The following is a 23,814-nucleotide window of genomic DNA, read 5'->3' as shown; positions in this document are numbered from 1 at the left end:
TTTTTTCCCCTGACTTGGAACAAAACATGTGTGCAGTATATTTGCATAAATTATTAATCCCTTCTTTTATGGTTCCTAAATATTTTTAGTTTTACTGTACAAATGAAATTTAAAATGAAATGGGATATATAATAAGCTTGATTCAACATGCTGAACATCAGCAAAGACACCTGGTAAGTAGTTCCAATCCCTGCGTGTGATACAGAAGTATGAACTGAATCTCTGTATCAAACACCATGACAACCATGCAAGATAAAAATGCTATGTAATAATGGTCATAATAAATAATGCAATAATAATCGACTTTAATAAATACAAGTACAACCTGTACTGCATATACATGTATTATGTATGAAAGAAAATATAAAATGTTGGAACTAACTTATATTTATCAACAGTCAGGACTAACTGATATCTATCAACAGTCAGGACTAACTGATATTTATCAACAGTCAGGACTTACTGATATCTATCAACAGTCAGGACTAACTGATATTTATAAAAAGTCAGGACTAACTGATAATTCATACCTGTCAACTTGTACGGCTTACCCATAATTTGCACGTTTTTTTATTTATTTTCATCAGTGTACAGCTGTACAACCATTTTGTAAATTTTTTCTTATAAAAATTCATGTTTTTTTTAACTGTTAATATCTTTTTGGTTAATCCTGAGAGTCTGGATGTAATTTTGTTAAAAATCAAGCATGATCCAGAATCTTGTTAAGCTATACGCAATCAATGTGGGGATAATGTGGGGATAACTCTAATATGCTTTGGAAAGTGATGGAAACTAGGAATGCTGAAATTGGGTTAAGTGAAAGTATTTTTCTTTAATGAAATGAATAAAAAATATGTTAATACTGAAGAAAGTGTTTAGATAGTTTCGTTTTGTTCCAGTTTCTTATGATCCTTTAACTGATTTCGGTATTCCCAACTTCCATTGCAATCCAGCTAACTGAAATGTAGGCTAATGGAACAAGACAACATGTCCAATTGCTTGTGTGGGAATTTTAATTTATTAGGAAAAAGACAACAGTGTAAGTAAAGTCTGACTAAAACATTATAACTTTAGCTTGAAGAAAAGTGCCAATATGGGATGCCAAGTGTGAGATATTCCTGAAAATCTGACTTATCGTTCCGAAGTTAATCGTGCTTGAAAATTCGTTTTTCAAAATAACTTGCACATATTTATTTTTTTAAATAGTAGCAACACTTTCATTTTTGAGTTGCTCCACACTTGGATCATGAAGCACTTAAAGATGAGTTTGAGGATTATTGCAGGCTGCCTGATGAATGTGTGCCTATATTAACAGATGTTCACCAGAAAAGGAGCTTTTGTAGCTACTGGTTGGATATTATCAGCCAGACAATTAGTACTCATGGCATCCACTTCCCAAATCTGAAATTAGTTATTCAACAATTACTTACCTTGCCACACAACAATGCAGACTTTGAAAGACCTTTTTCTATGATGAAAAAAATACATACATATTTGATGAAAAAAATACATACATATTGTAGGAAGTCCCTGAATGCAGACACACTAACATAATTTTTACAGTGTAAAATAAACATCGACACCTGCTGTATAGACTTTAAACCTCTGATTACATTTTGAAAAGTGCAAAGGGTGTATGTGTTGGATATAATAATGTGTGTGTATTACAACACACTGAAAATCAAAAGAATAAAATGAAATAAAGTTTGAGAGATGTAAATAATTATATAAATGTGTGTAAAATTAGCTCATTTATGGCATTTGTTGTATTAAAACTGTTCATCTTATATAATGTATGAATACATTTTTTTCGTGTAAGATTTTTGGAGTCTTTGTGAGGTTTTTTATAGGTCTGGCGTACTGGTTTTCATCTCAACTGGTTGACAGGTATGTGATATGTATTAAATGTTGGGGCTAACTGATATGTATTAAATATGTTATCAAATGCTGAGACAATGTGATATTTATTAAATAAGCCATCTAATACTGTGACAAAATAGACACATACTCCAGAGATTAAATAATGAACTACAACCTTTAGGTTTATGGACCATGACAATTTATGTTATTCTTTATTAATTCCCAAAAGGGCAATTTTGCACCATTGTTTTATTTAAATTCATCTGACAATTAATTAAAGAATCTTTTATGAATAATTACCCTTTCACGTGTTCAACTCGACCATCTTTATGACGTACAACAAGGTACTCATTCTGATTTGCTGAATACCTGGCAAGCATAAGCAGCTTTTCCCGCCACAGGAACAACTGAAAAGGAGGGTCAAGTTGAATCAATAATATTACTGAAACAGTGAGCCCTCACTATAAAGTACCTCTATATAGTGTGGCCTCTCATACAACATGGGTGAGGTCATGGATCTCATTTTGGGGATGAATGTAGGCTTGATACTCAGCAAACCTTTAAATGAGGCAACATCACACATAGCATATTACACTTTCTGACCCTACATTAAAATAAGGCAACCTCACATATAGCACATTACACTTACTGACCCTACTTTAAAATGAGACAACCTCACATATAGCACATTACACTTACTGAACCTACATTAAAATAAGGCAACCTCACATATAGCATATTACACTTACTGACCCTACTTTAAAATGAGACAACCTCACATATAGCACATTACACTTACTGAACCTACATTAAAATAAGGCAACCTCACATATAGCATATTACACTTACTGACCCTACATTAAAATAAGACAACCTCACATACAGCATACACTTACTGAGCCTACATTAAAATAAGGCAACCTCACATATAGCACATTACACTTACTGAGCCTACTTTAAAATGATACAACCTCACATATAGCATATTACACTTACTGAGCCTACATTAAAATAAGGCAACCTCACATATAGCATATTATACTTACTGAGCCTACATTAAAATAAGGCAACCTCACATATAGCACATTACACTTACTGAGCCTACTTTAAAATGAGTCAGCTTTGCACATAACATTGCACATACCAAGTGCCCTCAACAGCACTCTATAGTGTTGGACCACTGTACATTTTTCAGAAAAAATAAGGCAGAATACATCTTTCAAAAGAGATCGGAGAAAATTTAGAAACTTCAGCGAACTATAAATGCATTCGCGTTATTATACAAGCAGTTAAATCAGATTATCAGGCCTTAAACTGAATATATATTTGTACTAGAAGCACAAGTTTTTATGAAGCGTTAAGGATTATGAACTGACTCGATACAAACAGACCATGTGGGTCTACAATCTGCAACATCACTATTGCTATAACAAAACCTGTGGAAGATGATACTCACCATACAATAAAGGAAACATCCAAAATACTATATATTAAAGATAGAATGGCAATAAAATATGGATGCCAGCTGAAATGGCTACTACAGTAAAAGTTGTTGTAAGAGACCTCTGCTATGAGTGACCACCCGTCATTTCCGACGACAATCGTAATGCACAGATCGATTTTATTATATACATGCTCTGTTATGTGTGACCACCTGCTGAACACAACCAGTGAACGTGATGTCTTGTGGCAAAATATGCATTTCGACACTGCTATGAATGACCATATTGCAAAAACGAGGATAAACTCCATTGATCTTTATTTAATCCCTGTAAAAATGACCACTCATACTGTTCCAAATATAACAAAGTTAAAAACAATAGGCTGGCTATGATGTCTGATTTTTTTTAGCTATGCTTATAGTGTTTTATAGTTTCTGTTGTGTACCAGACTAATGTATAGGTAGATTATTTCCTAGTCTGGTTCCCTACTTTGTATGCTCCCTGCATTGTTCTCTGCTATTCGTATAGGCGTGAGCAACACAGAGAGCATACAATGCAGAGAACCAAACTAATTATTCCCACACTAAGCCAGCTTCCCAACTGTATTGTAGGACCCGGCAACCTCATGAATGACTGTATCATGAGAACAGACAGACACCACTGACCTATATGTAATCAATTGTTACAATGACCGCTTGATTAGTAACAATTATTCTGATAAAAAACAAACATAAAAGGAATATCAAAAAAAGAGGATTGTTGCTACCAGTGAGATGCTACAGTCCATAAACCAGGCTAATGTACATGTCATGAATTGCAGATGTAGTGCCAAAGTTGACGTAGTGGTCTCGTATATTGTGTGTCTTTTGAGTTAATCCATATTGCCAGGGGTGAAAAAGGTCATTGTCTATTAAACCAGCAAGAGAGAATCATTTGCGGGATTTGACTGACAGTGTTCAAGACTTGTGATGTTTGTTGTTTTCCCTCGATCTTAATCACAAAGCTGTCATCTAGTCAAGTTGGTATGACCAGGTTACACACTTTGCTTACAGAGTTAATCCCAGTATGTCATCTTGAATGAAGCCGTTGACTTTTATCTCTTAGTAAATGGTTCTGTTTCTGGGTGAGATACTTGTTTCTTTTTATTTCATTAATTGTTAGATATGCAATGCGCATGTATAGATTTTTCATCTTTTCTCACAGCCCAGTCAAAACCATCATTACGTTCGATATTACAACTAAAAAGTTTACCACCTAGAACCTTAATAACAATGGATGAGCCTCCAACAAAAAAGAGACAATTTTAAGGTTGGAGAAAATAATTAATGTAATTGAAAGATGTGGAAAAAAAGCACACCACTCGCAAAAAGTCAGTTTAAACATCAGTAAAACAAATTTTGTTTGTTTTTTATAAAGGAAAAGGAGTAATTCAGAAATGATTTCATTTGTTAAAATATGTACCGGTAATCTTCAAATGTAAATGTGATTTCATGTTTAATGATAGAAGTATATCTTTACTGCTATATAATTTTGTTTTTAGATGAATGCATACAATATTTGAGCAAGAACTATTAATAAAGAATAGAATATACGTACAGTGATTGTAGTTATTTTTCCTTCAAATCTGCTATGAGAGACCACCCATCTCAAGAGACTGCTTTTTGTTGGCAGAAGAGCCCATCTCTCTCAGCAGGTTTTACTGTATCAACCTTACAACTAAAGGAGAAGGGTACAATAGATGTCACTGCTGAGAAACAGGACAAAATTGCCTTAAATCTTACAAAAAAATTTGTACAACTACAAAATATACCACAGACGAGGGAATTAACACTCTAATATGGAAAAACAGATCTGTATGCCAGAATACATCTTGAAACCAGAGAAAGCAATGTTTTGAAAGTGATTTGAACTTGACCAATTAACACAGCATCCCCACCAAAAAAACAAAGGATGGCCACTGTGCAATGACCTGGTAGTCAGAATGGGTTTGTATTCTTTTGTTTCTAGACTTCAAGAAATATTTTGTTTTAATTGGAGGATACAATTTTATAATGCAAATAAGGGTAAATATGTCCTGGAAAAGGTAAGCAAGGCAACAGTGACAGGTAATGTAATACAGCTATTAGACTGGTGTTATACACACCAAGATGTCTTCATTTACTGACATATGACTGTGCTGAACTGTGTATGTGTCTATACTTGAGAAATGACCACATAATAAAAGGGGAACACTGAGGTTAATCAAGGTAGTGAATGGACATATGGATGAATGTATGGAAATGCATAGAATTTATCACAATTTTGACTTTCTGGCAAGGCAGGCTTGATGAAAATAGGGAGTCATGTTCCAATTTTCACCTGTTACTGTAAGTGTGGGATTGGCTTAGATCAGATAACTGAGCTGTACTGTAGCCATAAATGTTATGAATAAATTACCCATAACAGGTTTGCAGTACACTATGCATTATGCAAAATACCTTGTGATGAATGTTATATAACTTTGTCATGCACTATTTATCATCTGCACACAGTCCTGTAATGTATTTTATATGACTTTGTAGTAAACTATGCATCATCTGCACACTGTTCTGTCAATGTATTTTATATGACTTTGTAGTAAACTATGCATCATCTGCACACAGTCCTGTAATGTATTTTATATGACTTTGTAGCAAACTATGCAACATCTGCACACTGTCCTGTAATGTATTTTATATGACTTTGTAGCAAACTATGCAACATCTGCACACTGTCCTGTAATGTATTTTATATGACTTTGTTGAAAACTATGCATCATCTGCACACTGTCCTGTAATGTATTTTATATGACTTTGTAGTAAACTATGCATCATCTGTACACTGTCCTGTGATGTATTTTACATGACTTTGTAGTAAACTATGCATCATCTGCACACTGTCCTGTAATGCATTTTATGACTTTGTAGAAAACTATGCATCATCTGCACACTGTCCAATGATGTATTTTATATGACTTTGTAGTAAACTATGCATCATCTGCACACTGTCCTATGATGTATTTTATATGACTTTGTAGTAAACTATGCATCATCTGCACACTGTTCTGTCAATGTATTTTATATGACTTTGTAGCAAACTATGCATCATCTGCACACTGTCCTGTGATGTATTTTATATGACTTTGTAGTAAACTATGCATCATCTGCACACTGTCCTGTGATGTATTTTATATGACTTTGTAGCAAACTATGCATCATCTGCACACTGTCCTGTGATGTATTTTATATGACTTTGTAGTAAACTATGCATCATCTGCACACTGTCCTGTAATGTATTTTATATGACTTTGTAGTAAACTATGCATCATCTGCACACTGTCCTGTGATGTATTTTATATGACTTTGTAGTAAACTATGCATCATCTGCACACTGTCCTGTGATGTATTTTATATGACTTTGTAGCAAACTATGCATCATCTGCACACTGTCCTGTGATGTATTTTATATGACTTTGTAGCAAACTATGCATCATCTGCACACTGTCCAATGATGTATTTCATACGACTTTGTAGCAAACTATGCATCATCTGCACATTGTCCTGTGATGTATTTTATAAGACTTTGTAGTAAACTATGCATCATCTGCACACTGTCCAATGATGTATTTTATACGACTTTGTAGCAAACTATGCATCATCTGCACACTGTCCTGTGATGTATTTTATATGACTTTGTAGTAAACTATGCATCATCTGCACTGTCCTGTGATGTATTTTATATGACTTTGTAGCAAACTATGCATCATCTGCACACTGTCCAATGATGTATTTCATACGACTTTGTAGCAAACTATGCATCATCTGCACATTGTCCTGTGATGTATTTTATAAGACTTTGTAGTAAACTATGCATCATCTGCACACTGTCCAATGATGTATTTTATACGACTTTGTAGCAAACTATGCATCATCTGCACACTGTCCTGTGATGTATTTTATATGACTTTGTAGTAAACTATGCATCATCTGCACTGTCCTGTGATGTATTTTATATGACTTTGTAGCAAACTATGCATCATCTGCACATTGTCCTGTGATGTATTTCATATGACTTTGTAGCAAACTATGCATCATCTGCACACTGTCCTGTGATGTATTTTATATGACTTTGTAGCAAACTATGCATCATCTGCACACTGTCCTGTGATGTATTTAATATGACTTTGTAGTAAATTATGCATCATCTGCACACTGTCCTGTGATGTATTTTATATGACTTTGTAGCAAACTATGCATCATCTGCACACTGTCCTGTGATGTATTGTATACGACTTTGTAGCAAACTATGTATCATCTGCACACTGTCCTGTGATGTATTGTATACGACTTTGTAGCAAACTATGTATCATCTGCACACTGTCCTGTGATGTATTGTATACGACTTTGTAGCAAACTATGCATCATCTGCACACTGTCCTGTGATGTATTGTATACGACTTTGTAGCAAACTATGCATCATCTGCACACTGTCCTGTGATGTATTTTATATGACTTTGTAGTAAACTATGCATCATCTGCACACTGTCCAGTGATGTATTTTACATGACTTTGTAGCAAACTATGCATCATCTGCACACTGTCCAGTGATGTATTTAATGACACTATAGAATAAGAGAATCTATGTTGGGGTTTGCATACGTACCCTAATTTTAAAACCAGTACAATAGGAAACAGGTTTTGTACTCTTGTGTGAAAATCTGAATAATTATCTAAGTCGAATCTAGCTAAATACATGTATGCTGTTCTTTGAAAAGAAACAACAAAAAAATCAAGAAAAAGTAACAACTGCTAGAGTCTCAAGCCACATACTTTTATTTGTACATGCACATTAATATGACTATGCTAATGAGGGCAATGGGGTGCCACATCCACAAGAGAAAATAGAACAAAATCATTAGATATTAATACTGTATTGTCACAATTAGTGTCATGAAAAACAATAAGTAACACATGTACTATCTTTCATACAGATAACTTTTAACTTTCATCAGTTCTAATCTGAACAAACTTCTATGGTAGGCAACAGTACGATACAGTACAATACTGGGTACGGTTTGAATGAAGTGTGTAGTGAAGGAGATTTCTAATTCATGATTTTCTTGGAAATTGATATTTTCCGTCCTGGAAATATGGCAAGTGTTGCTATTACTAGTGAAATGAAATGCTACATGGAAATCTTCTTGTGAAACACCGTGTGGACTGCTGAACGAACCGCTCTGATTGGTAAGTGCAGGAATCTTCATTTGTTTACAATGTTAGATTCAACTGGGGCTGGTTAGTACTATTTTACAAAGTTTGAAGAATGAAGGTCTGACGTACATTTCTGGTTGTTTATGTCGTTGTGGTAGCTCTTGTAAGAATTTGGATTTTTGTTGCTACTGACAACATGTGTTGTCTGTGTCTGGAATAGTGTTTTCGATTACAGTTTGTTCCACACAGATCAAGAATTTTATCCATATCAGATTCTGTAGCTCATTAAATGCTCAGGCCAGAGTCAATAAATGTAGTTAATTCATTTCACAAGAAGTATTTAAAACCAATTAGGTACTTATGTGTTTCACGAAAACTTAGGGAATCTTTTAATATTTTTTAAAATAGAAATAACAAATTCTGGCATTCAAAGAACTTGAAAAAAATACTCTAACTCTGATCTGTAAAAGAAAACTAATTCTATCCATCCTCTAAGTTAAAGAAAAAAATTCTGGAGATAAAAGAAAATAAAAATCCTGGTTGGAATGAACATTCAAGACTACCTGAAAAATTCAGTGCTCTTTTCCTTCACTATATATCGATACCACTAAAGACATTACTACAACTTGACAAGCTTAAGAGTTAACTTACCCAAAAGATAATATTACTTGTTGTTTAATTTTTTTACAAACATTAAAAAATAAGTATCAAATATCAAATATTTGAGCATAATCTGCACTTTGTCATAAGAACCCAGAACACAACTTTAGAGCCTGCAATTTCACAAGGATTAACACCTCTGGTACAACCGAACCATGTGAAAATATAAACTTTCCCAGTTGGAAAAGAATAAAAGATGCAAAGCACAACCATTTGATAACATGATTTTGACAAATTTTACAGGTGTCCAGACTCAAATCATTATGCTAGTCCTTTTAATCTAAAAAGGAGATAATGTAATGAACCAATATACACTATTCCAATTTTGATGTACAAAAAGTTGTCCAGTAACAATATGGCTGAATTTGAAATGATGAGAACTGATGCACATCTGACACATGTAATAAGTAAAAAGTACATGAAGGGATCTGTGTTTATATGACACAACTTAATGGGTATCACAAGTCTTTGCACTGGAACGACCTTTATGTTGTGCTTTCAACACATATATTTGACCTAGTTTATTTCTACTTCACTGGAAGCTGCTCTGGGTGCACTACACAAGGAGCCAGTAACCTCTTTTAGTGCATATTAAACACTAATGTTCTACATGAAAAGTAAAGAGTCTGACTTTGTATTACTGACTCATGCATTAACTGAATTCTCTCCCAACTTATTCCATCACTGTTTTTAACTAACATAAGTGATGTTGATGACAGGCATAAACATTACAACTACTTAAAAGTGTTACCGGGGAGTTTATTCACAGTATTTTCTCAATGGGTATTGACACAGCTTCAGTATCTTGGATTAGAAATAATCCAGATCTGTCATGTAATATCTTTGCTACTGAATGATTGCTATGATGTGTTTATTGTATTACATTGTCACCTACAAAGGTAAAGAATTTTACCGCAGTTTTGATCACATATACATCTCTTATGTTTATTACTGACAAATTATCATTTAATAAAATGTGGAAAGTAATCACTCCACTATGCATGCTGCAGATTGTCAACTTTCTCATTTTTAATAGTTAATCTTTATTTTTCTTAACAATCTGTCCACATTGCAAGCCTCTGTTTTTTACTTATAAATTCTACTTGATAACTACAATCTCAGAAGAAATAAAGCAAACCATTTTTGGAAATAATAAACATCAAAAGGATCTCATGACAAAAAATAAAGTAAACCAAAAACTTCCCTTACAGTAAAAGGTGCTAACCCTCTGTAATGTCCATATCCCCATCTGTAAGGCACTTCTGGCTGGAACACTATTACACGATTCTGCAGTGCACTACATCTGCAAATTACCGTATGCAGAGATGTACATTTTGACTCAAAAACTTTCTATGGAAAAATTCATAACATTATAATGCTGAAGTGAAAAAGATGAAACATACATCTTGCTACATGCAGACATACAAAAGACAACAATTACCCGTTTTGGCCCATCCTCTATTCTTGCTGAGCCATGGAGATCATACACCAGTGCCTAGAAATACAGAATAAAAAGAAATAAACAAGAGGCCAAACTGGACTGATATTGCTCACCAGGTAATTAACATAATAGTATGTGAACTTCTGAATGCACATTCACAAATATATTGAAACTACAGAGGGGAAACAAAAGCTTAATCACAGAGTTGCTTCACTATTACTGTTGGAGTCTTTTATTTGTTCCTATAACTGGGTTTCAAACCCAAGTCTGTGGCTTATTATGCAACAAATGCGTTGCCTGTATGTACCAACCACTATACCCACTCAACCAACATGCACATCCCCCCCAAAGGATGGTTGTTGCTGTTGTTGTTGTTCTGGGGTTTAACGCCACCCTTCAGCACAAGATAGGCTATACATGGCGGCCAGTATAACTGGTGGAGGAAGAACCCTGGAAAACCCAGGGAAGATCCACCGACCCACGAGAAGCTACTGGCAGGCTTTCCCACATACCCATGCTAGCCGAGCCTTGGACTCGAACCCACGCAGACAGAGGTGAGATGGCAGTGATCCGGAATGGTAAGCGCTTTAGACCACTCGGCCACTCAGGGCCCCCCCAAAGGATGGAACATAAATATAAACATTTCTGCACAGCAGACATACCCACAAGGTAACCCAGTAATCATATCTCATCTAACAAACAATCACTATGTATTCCTATGACAGAAATCAAGTCATGTTGAAATTAATATAGACAGGTGCAAATATATACCAGAACTGGCGAAGATTGTTACCCTATATGGTACATGAACACCTTTTATACCAGATTGGGCTATGAGGTACAAATATACACCAGACAGTGTGGAAAGTGCTTTCCTTGGATCCTACCATACAGTGAAATTATATACTAAGAATATTATCATATTTTAATTCAAACCTGAGATTCAATCCAGGTGGTCAGATTACGGCATTGGTCAGCCTGCATACAAGCACCAACTGCAATATAACCTCTATCATGTGCACATCCCCAAAAAAGATGGAACACAGTCACTGATATAAGCATTTGTGTGCAGTAGACACCTGGAGATCTATTAATACCATTAACATTACCCTTGTGCTTTCGTTTAATTGCTTTCAAACTGCTGTAACTAAAACCTTCACTTTTTCACATCTTGTACTAATAATTCCTATCTCAAAAGATTTTTGCTCCCCGCATCCAAATTATAATAAGGGCTTGGTGACCTAAAATTTGAAAGGTCATTAAAATTTTCAAATAGGTTGCTCTGTGGCTACCAAAGATTTGTATTAAAAATAACTTGAAAGTTATGGCATGGAATTTAAATGCCTTAACACAATGCACAATATACTTAATAGCATATACATAACAAATGTCTCATACAATATATTTAATAACATATAAATAGCAGCTGTCTCACACACCACATGTAATAACATAAAACTAACAAATGTCTCACACAATCCATGTAATAACATAAAAATAACAAATGTCACACACAATATATTTAATAACATAAATAACAACTGTCTCACACAATACATGATATAACAAATAAATAACAAATGTCTCATGTACTTTGATACGGCTCTACTAGCACCTGTCAAACTCTAATCAAACATATCAAACTTGCATCAAAATATTCAAGAATCATGAATGTGGTCACGATTTTGGCAATAATTTTCTGCAAAATAAATTTATAAACTCAGACAAGGTTTTTAAAAAAACAAGATCTTTTTCTTGATCATAATTAAATACACTTTATGTAGAAGGCCTTTAATATTCTGATACATTTAATGGTGTGCATCTGAGATACTTTTAGTTCTTCTGTCGAAAGGATATACTGCATTATTAGTAAATTCCTGCACAACATTTTTCCTTAATATAAAATAGCCTCTGTCTGCATTGGTTTGAGTCTTGGGCTCACCCATTATGGGTATGTGAGAAAGCTGCCAGCAGCTTCCTGTGGATCAGTGGTACATACTAGGGACTTCCCGGGTTCTTCCTCAACCAATTATACAATTATACTGGCTGCTGTGTATTGCCTATCTTGCACTGAGAAATGGCATTAAACCCAAAACAAACGCAACAATGATAAAAAATAAATATTGGTGCATTACCATATTCTGCCTGCTTATAAGTCAATGCTGAGTGTAAGTCAAACTGTCTCTTTTGTAAATTTCACATTCTTCATCCATATATAAGTCGATGCGGAGTATATGATGAGGCCAGATTAATACCTTGGCTTCATCTTTTTAGCTAATAACTTCTGATTTCACTATGCTATTATGCTATTCCAGATTACCCATAAATGGAAAATTGTATCAATGAAGCTACCATGCTTTTTTCACAGTTTGGTTTGGAGAAAGCACGAGAGACAGAGTAAGAGAAATAGGCATTCCATCCCACCTTCTTTTGCACCATGTGATTAAAATAAAATATGCCCCAGTATTGGAGATTTCAGACCTACTTCATGCTATTATGTACCTTACTGCCCCTGTTTAACTGAAGCTTTTGTGATAGAGAGAAAATAGTAATAAAACAGTAAATGGAAACCATAAAAATACATACCATAATCCTTCAGTTTCAGAGATAAATTATTTATATTTAAATAGTCACAATATTTATATCCATATAGACTCTATTTAGGTTAATTCCTGAGTATGACCATTTAGCATGCTGTGGAATTTGCTTTGCAAACACAACAAACTCTCCATTCCCAATAATTAAGATTACTCTTTATCAGCAAGTGCATGGAAACTTTCTCTACTTAGGCATCATTTGACTGGATCTCTGTTCATGCTAGGTGTTACTTAGTGTTGCAATGACATTTCTGTCACTGAGAACCACCTGGCATTTTCTCGCATTACATTACAATACCCTAAGAGCAGCCTCATTTCTCTATTGGTAGCCTCACTAATTTGATATAGTCTGATGAATCTTGTCCTCAAAAAGGTGTCAGCCAGAAAGACCTGGCCAAAGCTATAGCATATTTAATTAGCATGTAAATAACACTGCAAAGCCATACCATTTTTGGGACAATGGATATGGTGTTTAAAACCAGATGGAATTGTAAATTCAGAGGTATCAATTGATAATGGAATGTAGTATTGCCCTTGTACACTAGTAAGATCACAATCATCAGGTAACTGAACAATACAGATTATATTTGTCCTGAAACCTTCATTTTGGGGCATATTTTATTTTAATCATGAAGTGATAGAACAAAATCTTGCCAGGATGCTTTCAGTAAAATCTGGTTGCATTCTGTGAAATGCTTTTTAACAAAAAAATCATTTGAAGGTTCTTCTATTTTCTGTACTAGCAGACATATTTGATCATGAATCAGTGTCATTTAAACAAATTTTAAAGGCAATCATGTGAGGATGCTTAAATTCTGTGAAAATCTGTTAAGCAATTTCTTTTTAATAGAAGTTAAAAGGATGATTAAGTATCTTGAATAAAATGAAGCTAACTAAACACTTTCTTCAATAATAATATTCTTTTTATTCATTTCATCAAAGAAATATACTTCAACTTAATTCCATTTTGGCATTTCTAGCTCCCATTGCATTCCAGCCAAGTGAAATGTAGGCCAACAGAACATGAAAACATGTCCATTTGCTTGTATGAGAATTTGAATTTATTAGAAAAAAAACATCAAAGTATGTAAAGTATGACTAAAACAATATGGCTTTACTCTGTTGAAATGTTTTGATATGGGCTGCCAAGTGTGTGAGGTATTCCTGAAATGCTGACTTCTCATTCTGATGTTAGTCAACACTAGAACACGCTACAAAGCACAATTATTTTGGCAATAAAACATCAAAACCCCCCAAAACACAAATATCAGAGTTGATGTCTTACACTGTAGGACAATGCCAGAGATCAACTAAAGCGATGTCATCAAGAAAATATGGTCTGACCAGTTAGACATGGGGTTCTGCTGCCTCCCGAAAAGGTGGATGGGAGAAAAGTGCATCCTCCAACTCTTGGAATGGTTTGATGATTAAAAACTCTGTTCAGAAATAACAACTTAAATTCCCCATATTGGAAGACATCCTGAAAATGTGAGACTTTCCTGCAATGATCTTAGAAATAGATATATAAATCTAGTTTTTGGTAGTCAATACTAGAGATATTAGAGGAAAGTATATTTTATACACTGTTCATGTTAATACAAATAATTACTTTCAAAGAATCTAAGAGATTTTCTTATGTAACTGGCAATTGCAGAAACATTTTACTTGTTTTTGCTGAGGCTACCAATGAATTCCACTAGAAAATAATTTGCATTAGTTTACAATGATATGAAATGGCATACCACACCTGCTATGCACAGTGACTGATAGTGATGACAAGACCCTGATCTATCCGGACATAAATTAATACTATCAACTGGGGACAATGCTAGAGGGTGTTTGCAATCAACAATAAGATTTTCTCAAAATGGCAACCTCAGTATCCCTGGTACTTTCTCCACTTTCATATGTAAAAAGCTGACAATTATCACATCTGAATGTATTCTTTGGTTGAAAGGTAAACTGTCTATATTTTGCGTATATGACATTGGGCCTTTTGTACATGTTTGGCAGAAATAAACAACAGCATCATTTTCAGCAAAACTAAATAAATGAAGATATATGCTGACCTAGTCCACTTTTTAAATAATTTGGAGATCATTTTACTAAAATAATGCAACAAAGTGTGAGAATAATTGCAGAAACCCCGAATTACGTCTTTTATCAGGTCACCCATGCTAGCAAGAACAGTAACTTTCCAGCACATTAGTTCATAAAAATGTAAATAATGGCAACAATATGGCATAAATTGAGTTCAAAAACACATAAAACCTTAACTTTCATGACAAAGTGGACATTTCACTGAGGAATCAGTTTATACAAAAGTGTTGTCATTCATTACATTAAACATATTACAAAGCTTCAGTACAATATTTGGTGTGTTATGTATTTTCTCTTTAAAACTGACAGGTGATATCTTGAGGCATTGCTTGGTCTATTTAATTAAAATTTTCACATTTAGTATTGGCAAAAGGGATGGTAAAATTTTAATTATTTTGAAAAAAAGAAAACCAATTCAAGAAATTTGTTGCGAATGTCTAACTATTCTGAATATTGACATTATAAAGATTAAACAATCTATTTGTACCAAATCACTCTCTCTGATTTCACAATTTAATACTTGTTCACAAATTGTATAATTCTGCTCGAAATTGATCAGAATTATTACAAAATTATCATAATTTTTTACATCCAAACTTTAATGTTGCAACATACGCAAATTTAGTGCAATAATAAATTAGTGGAAAACCTGTACAATAAGAAAAAGTAAACGAGGAATTTGTCAACAATTTTGTTCATATAACAGACATCCTTTGTTCAATTGTGGAAGTATTCAAAGCAAGTTATTTCTGTTTTTTTATTTTTTTGTCATTAATTTTAAAGATATGAAAATTGACACAAACTAGTATACTCCAATGCTGTAAAATTGCAGGCTCTATATTATCATGGCAAATGGGATTTTCCGATTAACTTTGGAAACACACCATGTAGTGGTTGTTTACACATGTAAAGCTGTAGCCAGTAAGGAAGCAAATACCTTACAGCACAATTTCCTCTAAAATGTAAAAAAAATTATAAGTTTAAAATGAAAAAGAATGAACATTACTTTTTTGTAAAGTGCATGCAATTACGTTGATCATCATATAAAAACTTGCATCGAACTTGATATACCCTCATTGGCTTTGAATATGAAATATATTAAGTGTATCGTCTAATGTTTGATGATTATAGGTCATATACTGATGGTGACATACACGTCCTAACAAGTTTAAGCTTGCAATTTCATTTCATGGTAGCCAATATTGACCAAAATTAACAAAATGTTGATTATGATCATACTTCTAATATGTAAATTAGAATAAAATAACAGTTGAACATTCCTGAAAATTCATATAAAGTTAAATAATGATTGCTTTTAATTTGTAATGTTGTTATTCATGGATTTACACTTGATTTACACTTGTGTGTTCAATCTTATCATTGGATCCTTTTGTTTATTGTGGAAATATTATGCCAGTACAAGCGTGGACATTTCTTCTCATAGGTAATTTGTATTTTATGTTTATTATAATACCTGCGTGCTACCATATGTAAGTTAGGCAAATGCCACGATAATATAGAGTTGTTCCCCTATGGTATGTTAATCTGCTGTTTTATTTACATTTACATGCTTCAACTGACATAGTCCTAATTGTAAGACATAGCACATGTTGATTTTGTTTAGGTGCTATGTCTTACTATCCAAATAACAGCCTTGTATAGCGTGTTCCGATGTCAACAACATTGGAATAAGTAATCAAAGTTTCAGGAACATCTCACACACTTGGCAGCCTATATCGACACTCTTCCACTAATTTATATGTAATTAATATACTTACTGTGCTGTCTTTATCTTGGCAGAATGAAAATATGACACTAGCAAATGGACGCATTTTCACATTCCATTGACATACATTTGAATTTGTTGCAATGCGACTGTAGTCGAGGTATGCCGAAGTAAGTTCAAGTAGGTTCATGTTGGGTATCTGTTTCTTGAACGAAACAAACCATTGCTTACAGTTCCAATAGGCATAATATATTTTTTTTATTTGTTTCATTAAAGAATAATATTTCAACTTAACTCGATTTCGGCATTCTCGGCTTTCATCTCTTTCCAGCCAACTGAAATGTAGGCCAATGAAACTTGAAAACAGGTCCATTTCTTTTGTGAGAATTTGAATTTATTAGAGAAAGGCATCAGAGTAAGTAAAGTCTGACTAAAACATTATAACTTTACTTTGTAGAAAAGTGTCATTATTTTAGCTGTCAGTTGTGTGAAATATTCCTGAAAATTTTACTTTCGTAACAATGTTAGTCGACATCAAAACAAGCTACACAGCGCCGTTAGTTAGGCATTAAGATCCCGATGCCCAAAACATAAATATCAGCGTCATGTCTTACATGTAGGACTACAAATGACAAAGATTTTTTATAGGAATAGAAAGAGGGAAAGTCACTGAAACTTTACAAATTATAAGTAAGCAGTAATAGCAAAAGTCGTAATATATACCAATAAGAACCTTAAGTACCACGATAATATGGGCTATCATATTATACAATTTAGTGGCAATTGTTGTTTACTAAATTATGAATTTAGATCAACATATGTACAAGAAAAATATAATGATTACGCACTGTTAGCTTTAAAAGTAAGATATATAATTTCAACCTGTGTATGACTCATCTTTATGGTATTTCATGTAAAAATGCATAAATGAGAGGAGGGTAATTAAAAACTGGCACAAAAAGATTTAGGAAGTTCTCGAAACAATGAAAATGTGAATTTATTATTAATACTATAGTAAGTGTTCGCAAAACATTTCTATATTACCATATGGAAGAAAAGCAAATTTCAGATTGAAATAACAATGAAGTCAATATTTTGCAAAAAGTGACCAAAGATAATATTAAAATGGTTAATGGTGCATTGGACCAACAGGCAGGTCTCCGCCTTTTTTTTCTTTCTTTCTGACAGCGTTGGTCTCCGCTCTCAGAAAAAAATAGCGGAGACCTACTTGTTGGTCTAATGGTGCATGTTGTTGTTGTTGTTGTAGTAGGGTTTAACGCCATTTTTCAGCACACGATAGGCTATACATGGCGGCCAGTATTAATGGTGGAGGAAGAACCCGGGAAAACCCCAGAAAGAACCACCGACCCACGAGAAGCTACTGGCAAGCTATCTCACATACCCACATTGGCTGAATCCGGACTCGAACCCACGCAGACAAAGGTGAGATGGCAGCTAATGGTGCATGTGTTTGAAAGCATGCTGTGAATTATTTAAAAAGACACCATAAAGCTAAGTTCATTTTTTAATTCTGCACATTCAAATTAGGCAGAAAACGTTCAATTTTCATACGTTCTAAAATTCTGAAAAATCATCTCCTGTTGCTATTATAGGGATACACTGCATTATGATTCAGTGATAAATTTCAATGCAAACTCACCTGCTCTCCAACGTCTAATGTCACATGACCAATCATCCTCGACATATTTTCAAGTTAAGTATTAATTTCAATTTATGTCAAAATTATTGAATCTTGAACATTCAGAGATAAAATTATGATGACAGACTGTTTATCGTGTTGCTCATTTCGACTGTTGTTTATGTTCGCATTGCCGGTGTAGTGTTAAATTTAAAACTGGTGTTGCAACAAATTCACTCCCTAGTAAATGATACCACTTGGTTCCGTGATTTCCCACCCCCCACCCCACCCAACCCGCCTTCCCCGCAACAGCAAAAAAAAAAAAAAAAAAAAAAAAAAAAAAAACCGAATAAAAATACAAACCAAACAAAACAAAAACATGCCAGTAATAAGAAAGTAATAAATCACCAGTGTCTGATGCCCATCTCGTCTACAATCAGAATAATATTGGCCTTTCCCGGTCGCATGCTACAAAAAAAAAAAAAAAAAAAAAAACTCGGATGTAAACAATGGCCATGTTGAACCACCCTCACGCAGGTAGTTTTTATTACATCATACTAGTTCCATGCATGTCACATTGACTAAATGACGTGTCATCACGATAGCAAAGTAAACAAGTTTCAGGCTATTAAAGCAAAATAACTTATTCAATTTTTTATTTAAAGTTGCAGAAGAAAAGTGAAATTTTTAAACGAAAAGCATTAAGGACATTAAAACAATGCATAAAAAGTAATCATTCTTCCATCAATTATTAATTTAAAACCTGACTGTCGCCAGTTGACTCTTCGCGTTTCAAACCAAATGGAAGCTGTTGATGTTAACAACCAGACAGGATGCAAACTGTCCTGTTCCAGTTTCTATAAAATCCATTTTAATAAAAACATTGTCGTCTACATGCAATTTTTGTAGTGCATAGTTTCATTATTAAAAAAAAAATGAACAATTTTTTTATAACTCTTGCATATACATGTTGAAAGAGAGGTGACTCCCAAAGTTACGGAAATTTACGGAATTATTCACAGCTTCTCGAAGTCGGCCAGCTACATCACATATGTTATCTAAAAATAGACAAGTCCAACAAAATATGGCGACCGTGTTGTTAAGGTGGCACTCTACAGTTTCAAATTTTTGCATATGGATGAATGTACAGACCAATACCTGCACTTTCTAACCAAGAGGTCATTTGACTGACCAACACCCACTCAAATACTGACCATCACCTACACTTACTAACCAAGATGCCGTCTGAATGGCCATCGCACACTCGACCATTCACCAGTGCATACAACTAATGACAATCATCAACACCTACTGGCCAGCACGGTCTTACTGACCAGACCCATATCAACTAACCAATACCAACGACTACTAACCAATACGCAGTGTTACCGCGAGAAGAACCCATGCTTACTAGCTAATACAATGTTATTGTGCAGCACCCACATCTAATGAACAGCACATAAACAACAAACCATCACCCACACCTACTGACCAGCGTCCATGATTACTGATACACACACATAATGACAACTGCACAAACCTATTGACCAACACACGGTGCTACTGATAGCACCTACATATACTGACCATAACCCACGCACATATAACAAAACATATTTTACTAATGTTATAAATATCTATACTCAAGAAATGCATTTCATAATAGCACTAAATTGAAAATGACGTTAATTAATGCAAAAATTACGAAACTGTCACAGATTACAGCGGACACTTGAACCGTCCCCCTTCCCGCAAAGAATATTAGACTAAAATGTCAGAGATTAAAAGTAATAATAAAACTCCAAAACCAGAAAAATCTGCAAAACAATGTAAATTAAAATATTGCTTAGAATAAAAGTAGTACAAAAATTACAAAACTCTAAGTTAGAAGATATGAAGGAGTAGTCTTAAAAGAAACCGCTTCATTGCCAGAGTAAAAACAAATGAACGAAAAATATGACGACGTGTACGATGTTGAAATCATTTTCGATCACAGAATACATAAAGCGGGAAAACGTTGTTATAAAGAAGTTAATGTACATTGGAAAGGGAATTCACCCAGTTTCGATTCTTGGATTTCAGGACTAAACAGAACTGAATAGAAGAAGAAGTGTCCTCCATACAAAAGAAAAATGGAAAAATGAAGAAAAAGTGAAGAAGAAGATAATAATAATAATACTATTATTATTATTAGTACTATTATTATTATTATTTAGATATACTGACACATTTTTCATGCAGGCATGTTTTTATATTTGGCAATATGTGTTAATTGTCATGACATACACCCATTCTCTACCCTACTCTGTTTTGTTTGTAATAATAGGTATTTGTTTTGTAAGGACGACCGTTAGTGATCATACACATTATGTATCTAAGATCCACTTCACATAAGTTCGTATGCACGTGTATAGGTTTCTGATTGCAAATAACGTGTTTTGACTTGTAACTGTGTGTGGTAGTATTCAGTAACTATATAATCTATACCCCCGATCAGACGAGTTTGTATGCGTGTGTTGATGGATATTAACCTGTCTTTAATTGTAATTATGAATCATATTAATTACAAGCCCTTTGTCAGGTGATCTTGCATACTTATGTGCAGGTGACAGATAGTAATGATGTGTGACTGTCCATAAGTAGGTGTGAGTGAACCTCAAATATCCCCGTTCCATCATTTATTATGTTTCTAAGGGTGAATGTTGGATTCTAATTATGTGTATTAGTGACTATTATATTTTGGATGAAGTCCGTGACAGTTAAGTAAGTTTAGCTTTGCTTTTAGTCGAAGCCACATTTTTTAAATATTAATATTCAATACCTTTTCAGGCTCCGTTAAAGTCCTTAGTAATTTCTGAATTTTATTATTACTTTTAGTCCAGGCATTTTAATCCAATGTTCTGTTTATTTTCTAGTCTCCGCTATAAACCGAAACAGTTTCGTAATTTTCCATGATGGTTATGCACGTCTACATTAGTTGGTTCCCTTGATCATATCTATTTATAACACGAATACAATATGCGCAGTTTTAACTACACCGCCTACATAACATGAGATATGAGGTTTAGGTAATGACACTAGGAAGCATTTTGGCCAATGGACATGCCGCTCTCTGCTAAGCTTGTAAATGGGCGAGTGTTGGGTAGGTGATAGTGAGCGTTTGTCTATTTGAAATTAAGTGTTGAACCTCATTACTTTACTCTCTAACATATATTCTAATACGCATTTTGGTAGATGTGGGTGCTGGTCAGTAGTACTGCGTATTGGTTATTATGCGTGCTTGTTGGTCAGTGGATATGGAGTCTCCTCAGTAACACCCGAACCCTCCAGCAACAGAGTCTTGTCAGAAAATATCACAGCAAAACATCGATAACCACCATCAGCGTTACCTACCAAGAAAGGAAAACATATCAACAACCGATTGCCTGAACAACTCTAATTGTTTCAATGAAATTTAATAATTCGGATACAATGCCATGATCTCGTGTTGGGAAATATTCATTACAGATGATTCATGCCGGTCCATATACGACCACAGATTGTGAATGCACGTGCAGCTTGATTGGTTGTATATTTATGCTGAATTTCTTCAGTAGGTTTCTGACGGCCGTGTAACCGCAACGAAATTTAAGTCACTTCAAAGATGACAAATATCATTTTAGGCATTGCCTTTATTTATAAGCTGAAACGTCCAAAACATGTTTTGGTTCGATAAAGCCATGTTGGGTACTTATTTGCCGTGTAAACTGTCCCACAATAGCACCTGGTGGTATGTGAGCGAAAAGACAGCGTCGAGGCGGTTCAAGATCGGATAAACGATAACAAACGGAATTTTGTAGTCAGATTAGCAAAGACATCCACAATGTTAAAGTTTCTAACACAACTCTACAGTCATAGGCACCTGCACCACGCTAAACTGCATCGCTGAAGTTAATATGAATGTAAGTTTGGCCCCCAAAATAACCTTGCAAACATCTCTGCAAAACCGAAATATCAACTGAGGTAAATTGTACCCGAAAATTGTAATGAGTCTGCACGATATTTTCCTTGACACTGTGCGAATCCATTGTTAAAAGTGTTGTTAGGACTTACAACTGCGGATGCTACATCTACCTCATCGTTGCCTGCATGATTTCGAGGACGCCTAATTGAATACGGTTGAGAGTCTGCATTATCAGATGAGATGTCTCCTTGATAAACATCATAGTCAGGCAAGCTGTTTTCGCGTAATCATCGTTGCATATGGCAAGTCCAATAATCGTCAGGCAACACCCGTTGTCGAGAATTAATTCGATTTCCTTTCTATCGATGAAATAACGTGCGTTGTTGAACAACGACATGATTCCGTTGTTAACTGTTGTATAAGCAGAATAATCGGTACCGCCAGCGTCAATCTGTACAAGTTTTCCATCAATTTCTTAGAATGCCTCAAATGGAAATAAACAAAACCATGACGTGTCCTGCACATGCAATTCTACTTTTAATTCATTGAGATTCCTGGCCAGATATGAATAATACCGAAAATCTCTTTTGCTGCGATCCACCAACACAGACGCACCCATGTCATATGAGGATTCTTATATGTCTTTGAATTGATCCATGATTATTGATTTTGTCTAGTATCTAGTTATAAAGAGCCGCTTTTCAAATCCACTTCCTATTACCAGATTTGCAATCAATGAATATCGTTGTGGAGCGGCTTCATTAATGATTTACGAACATCAGCCTGCATAATTTCTGTTGATGGTAGCGTAACCGTATTTAGTTGTAGAGTCACGAATCGCCCCAGTAGATCTTATAGCGATTCAACCCCTTGCAATACCAGAATTTTTAACCGGTCAGCGGAAACGTTTTTTCTTTTATACTAACAACGACCTGCATTTCAAGTTGTCTAATGTTCACGTATAGAAATCGTAAAGTCTGTTCCAGTAAACACTTAAATTCTTTATTGGACCTCATCATTGACTGAGGTAATATCATACGTATCTGTATGAAGTTATGCTATATGCCAAGTTGTTCCACAATCTGGTGTTTGCGGGCAGAACATCAAATGGTTAAGATCGGATATTAAAGCCAACTGTAATAAACTAGCAGCGACGTTAGCGCAATCTCATGTGTGCT

The 23,814-nt window shown here is 34.5% G+C and overlaps 1 protein-coding gene across 1 annotated transcript in view; it reads right to left on the bottom strand.

Moving 5' to 3' along the window:
- LOC149798876 (uncharacterized) overlaps positions 1-18,884 on the bottom strand; it is a 74,377-nt gene extending 55,493 nt beyond the window's left edge. The window contains exons 1-3 of the mRNA XM_089957791.1: positions 18,715-18,884; positions 10,632-10,685; positions 2,161-2,267 (exon numbers count right to left, since the gene is read on the bottom strand). Coding sequence (XP_089813917.1) covers positions 2,161-2,267; positions 10,632-10,685; positions 18,715-18,759 — 206 coding nt within the window. The 5' untranslated portion in view covers positions 18,760-18,884. The remainder of the gene's footprint in view (positions 1-2,160; positions 2,268-10,631; positions 10,686-18,714) is intronic.
- Positions 18,885-23,814: the final 4,930 nt, after the last annotated feature.

Source organism: Sinohyriopsis cumingii, chromosome 5, assembly GCF_028554795.1.
Source record: "Sinohyriopsis cumingii isolate HCF-2022 chromosome 5, ASM2855479v2, whole genome shotgun sequence".
NCBI lineage: Eukaryota > Metazoa > Mollusca > Bivalvia > Unionida > Unionidae > Sinohyriopsis > Sinohyriopsis cumingii.
The sequence above is the reverse complement of the archived record's forward strand: the minus strand, read 5'-3'. Positions and strand labels throughout refer to the sequence as shown.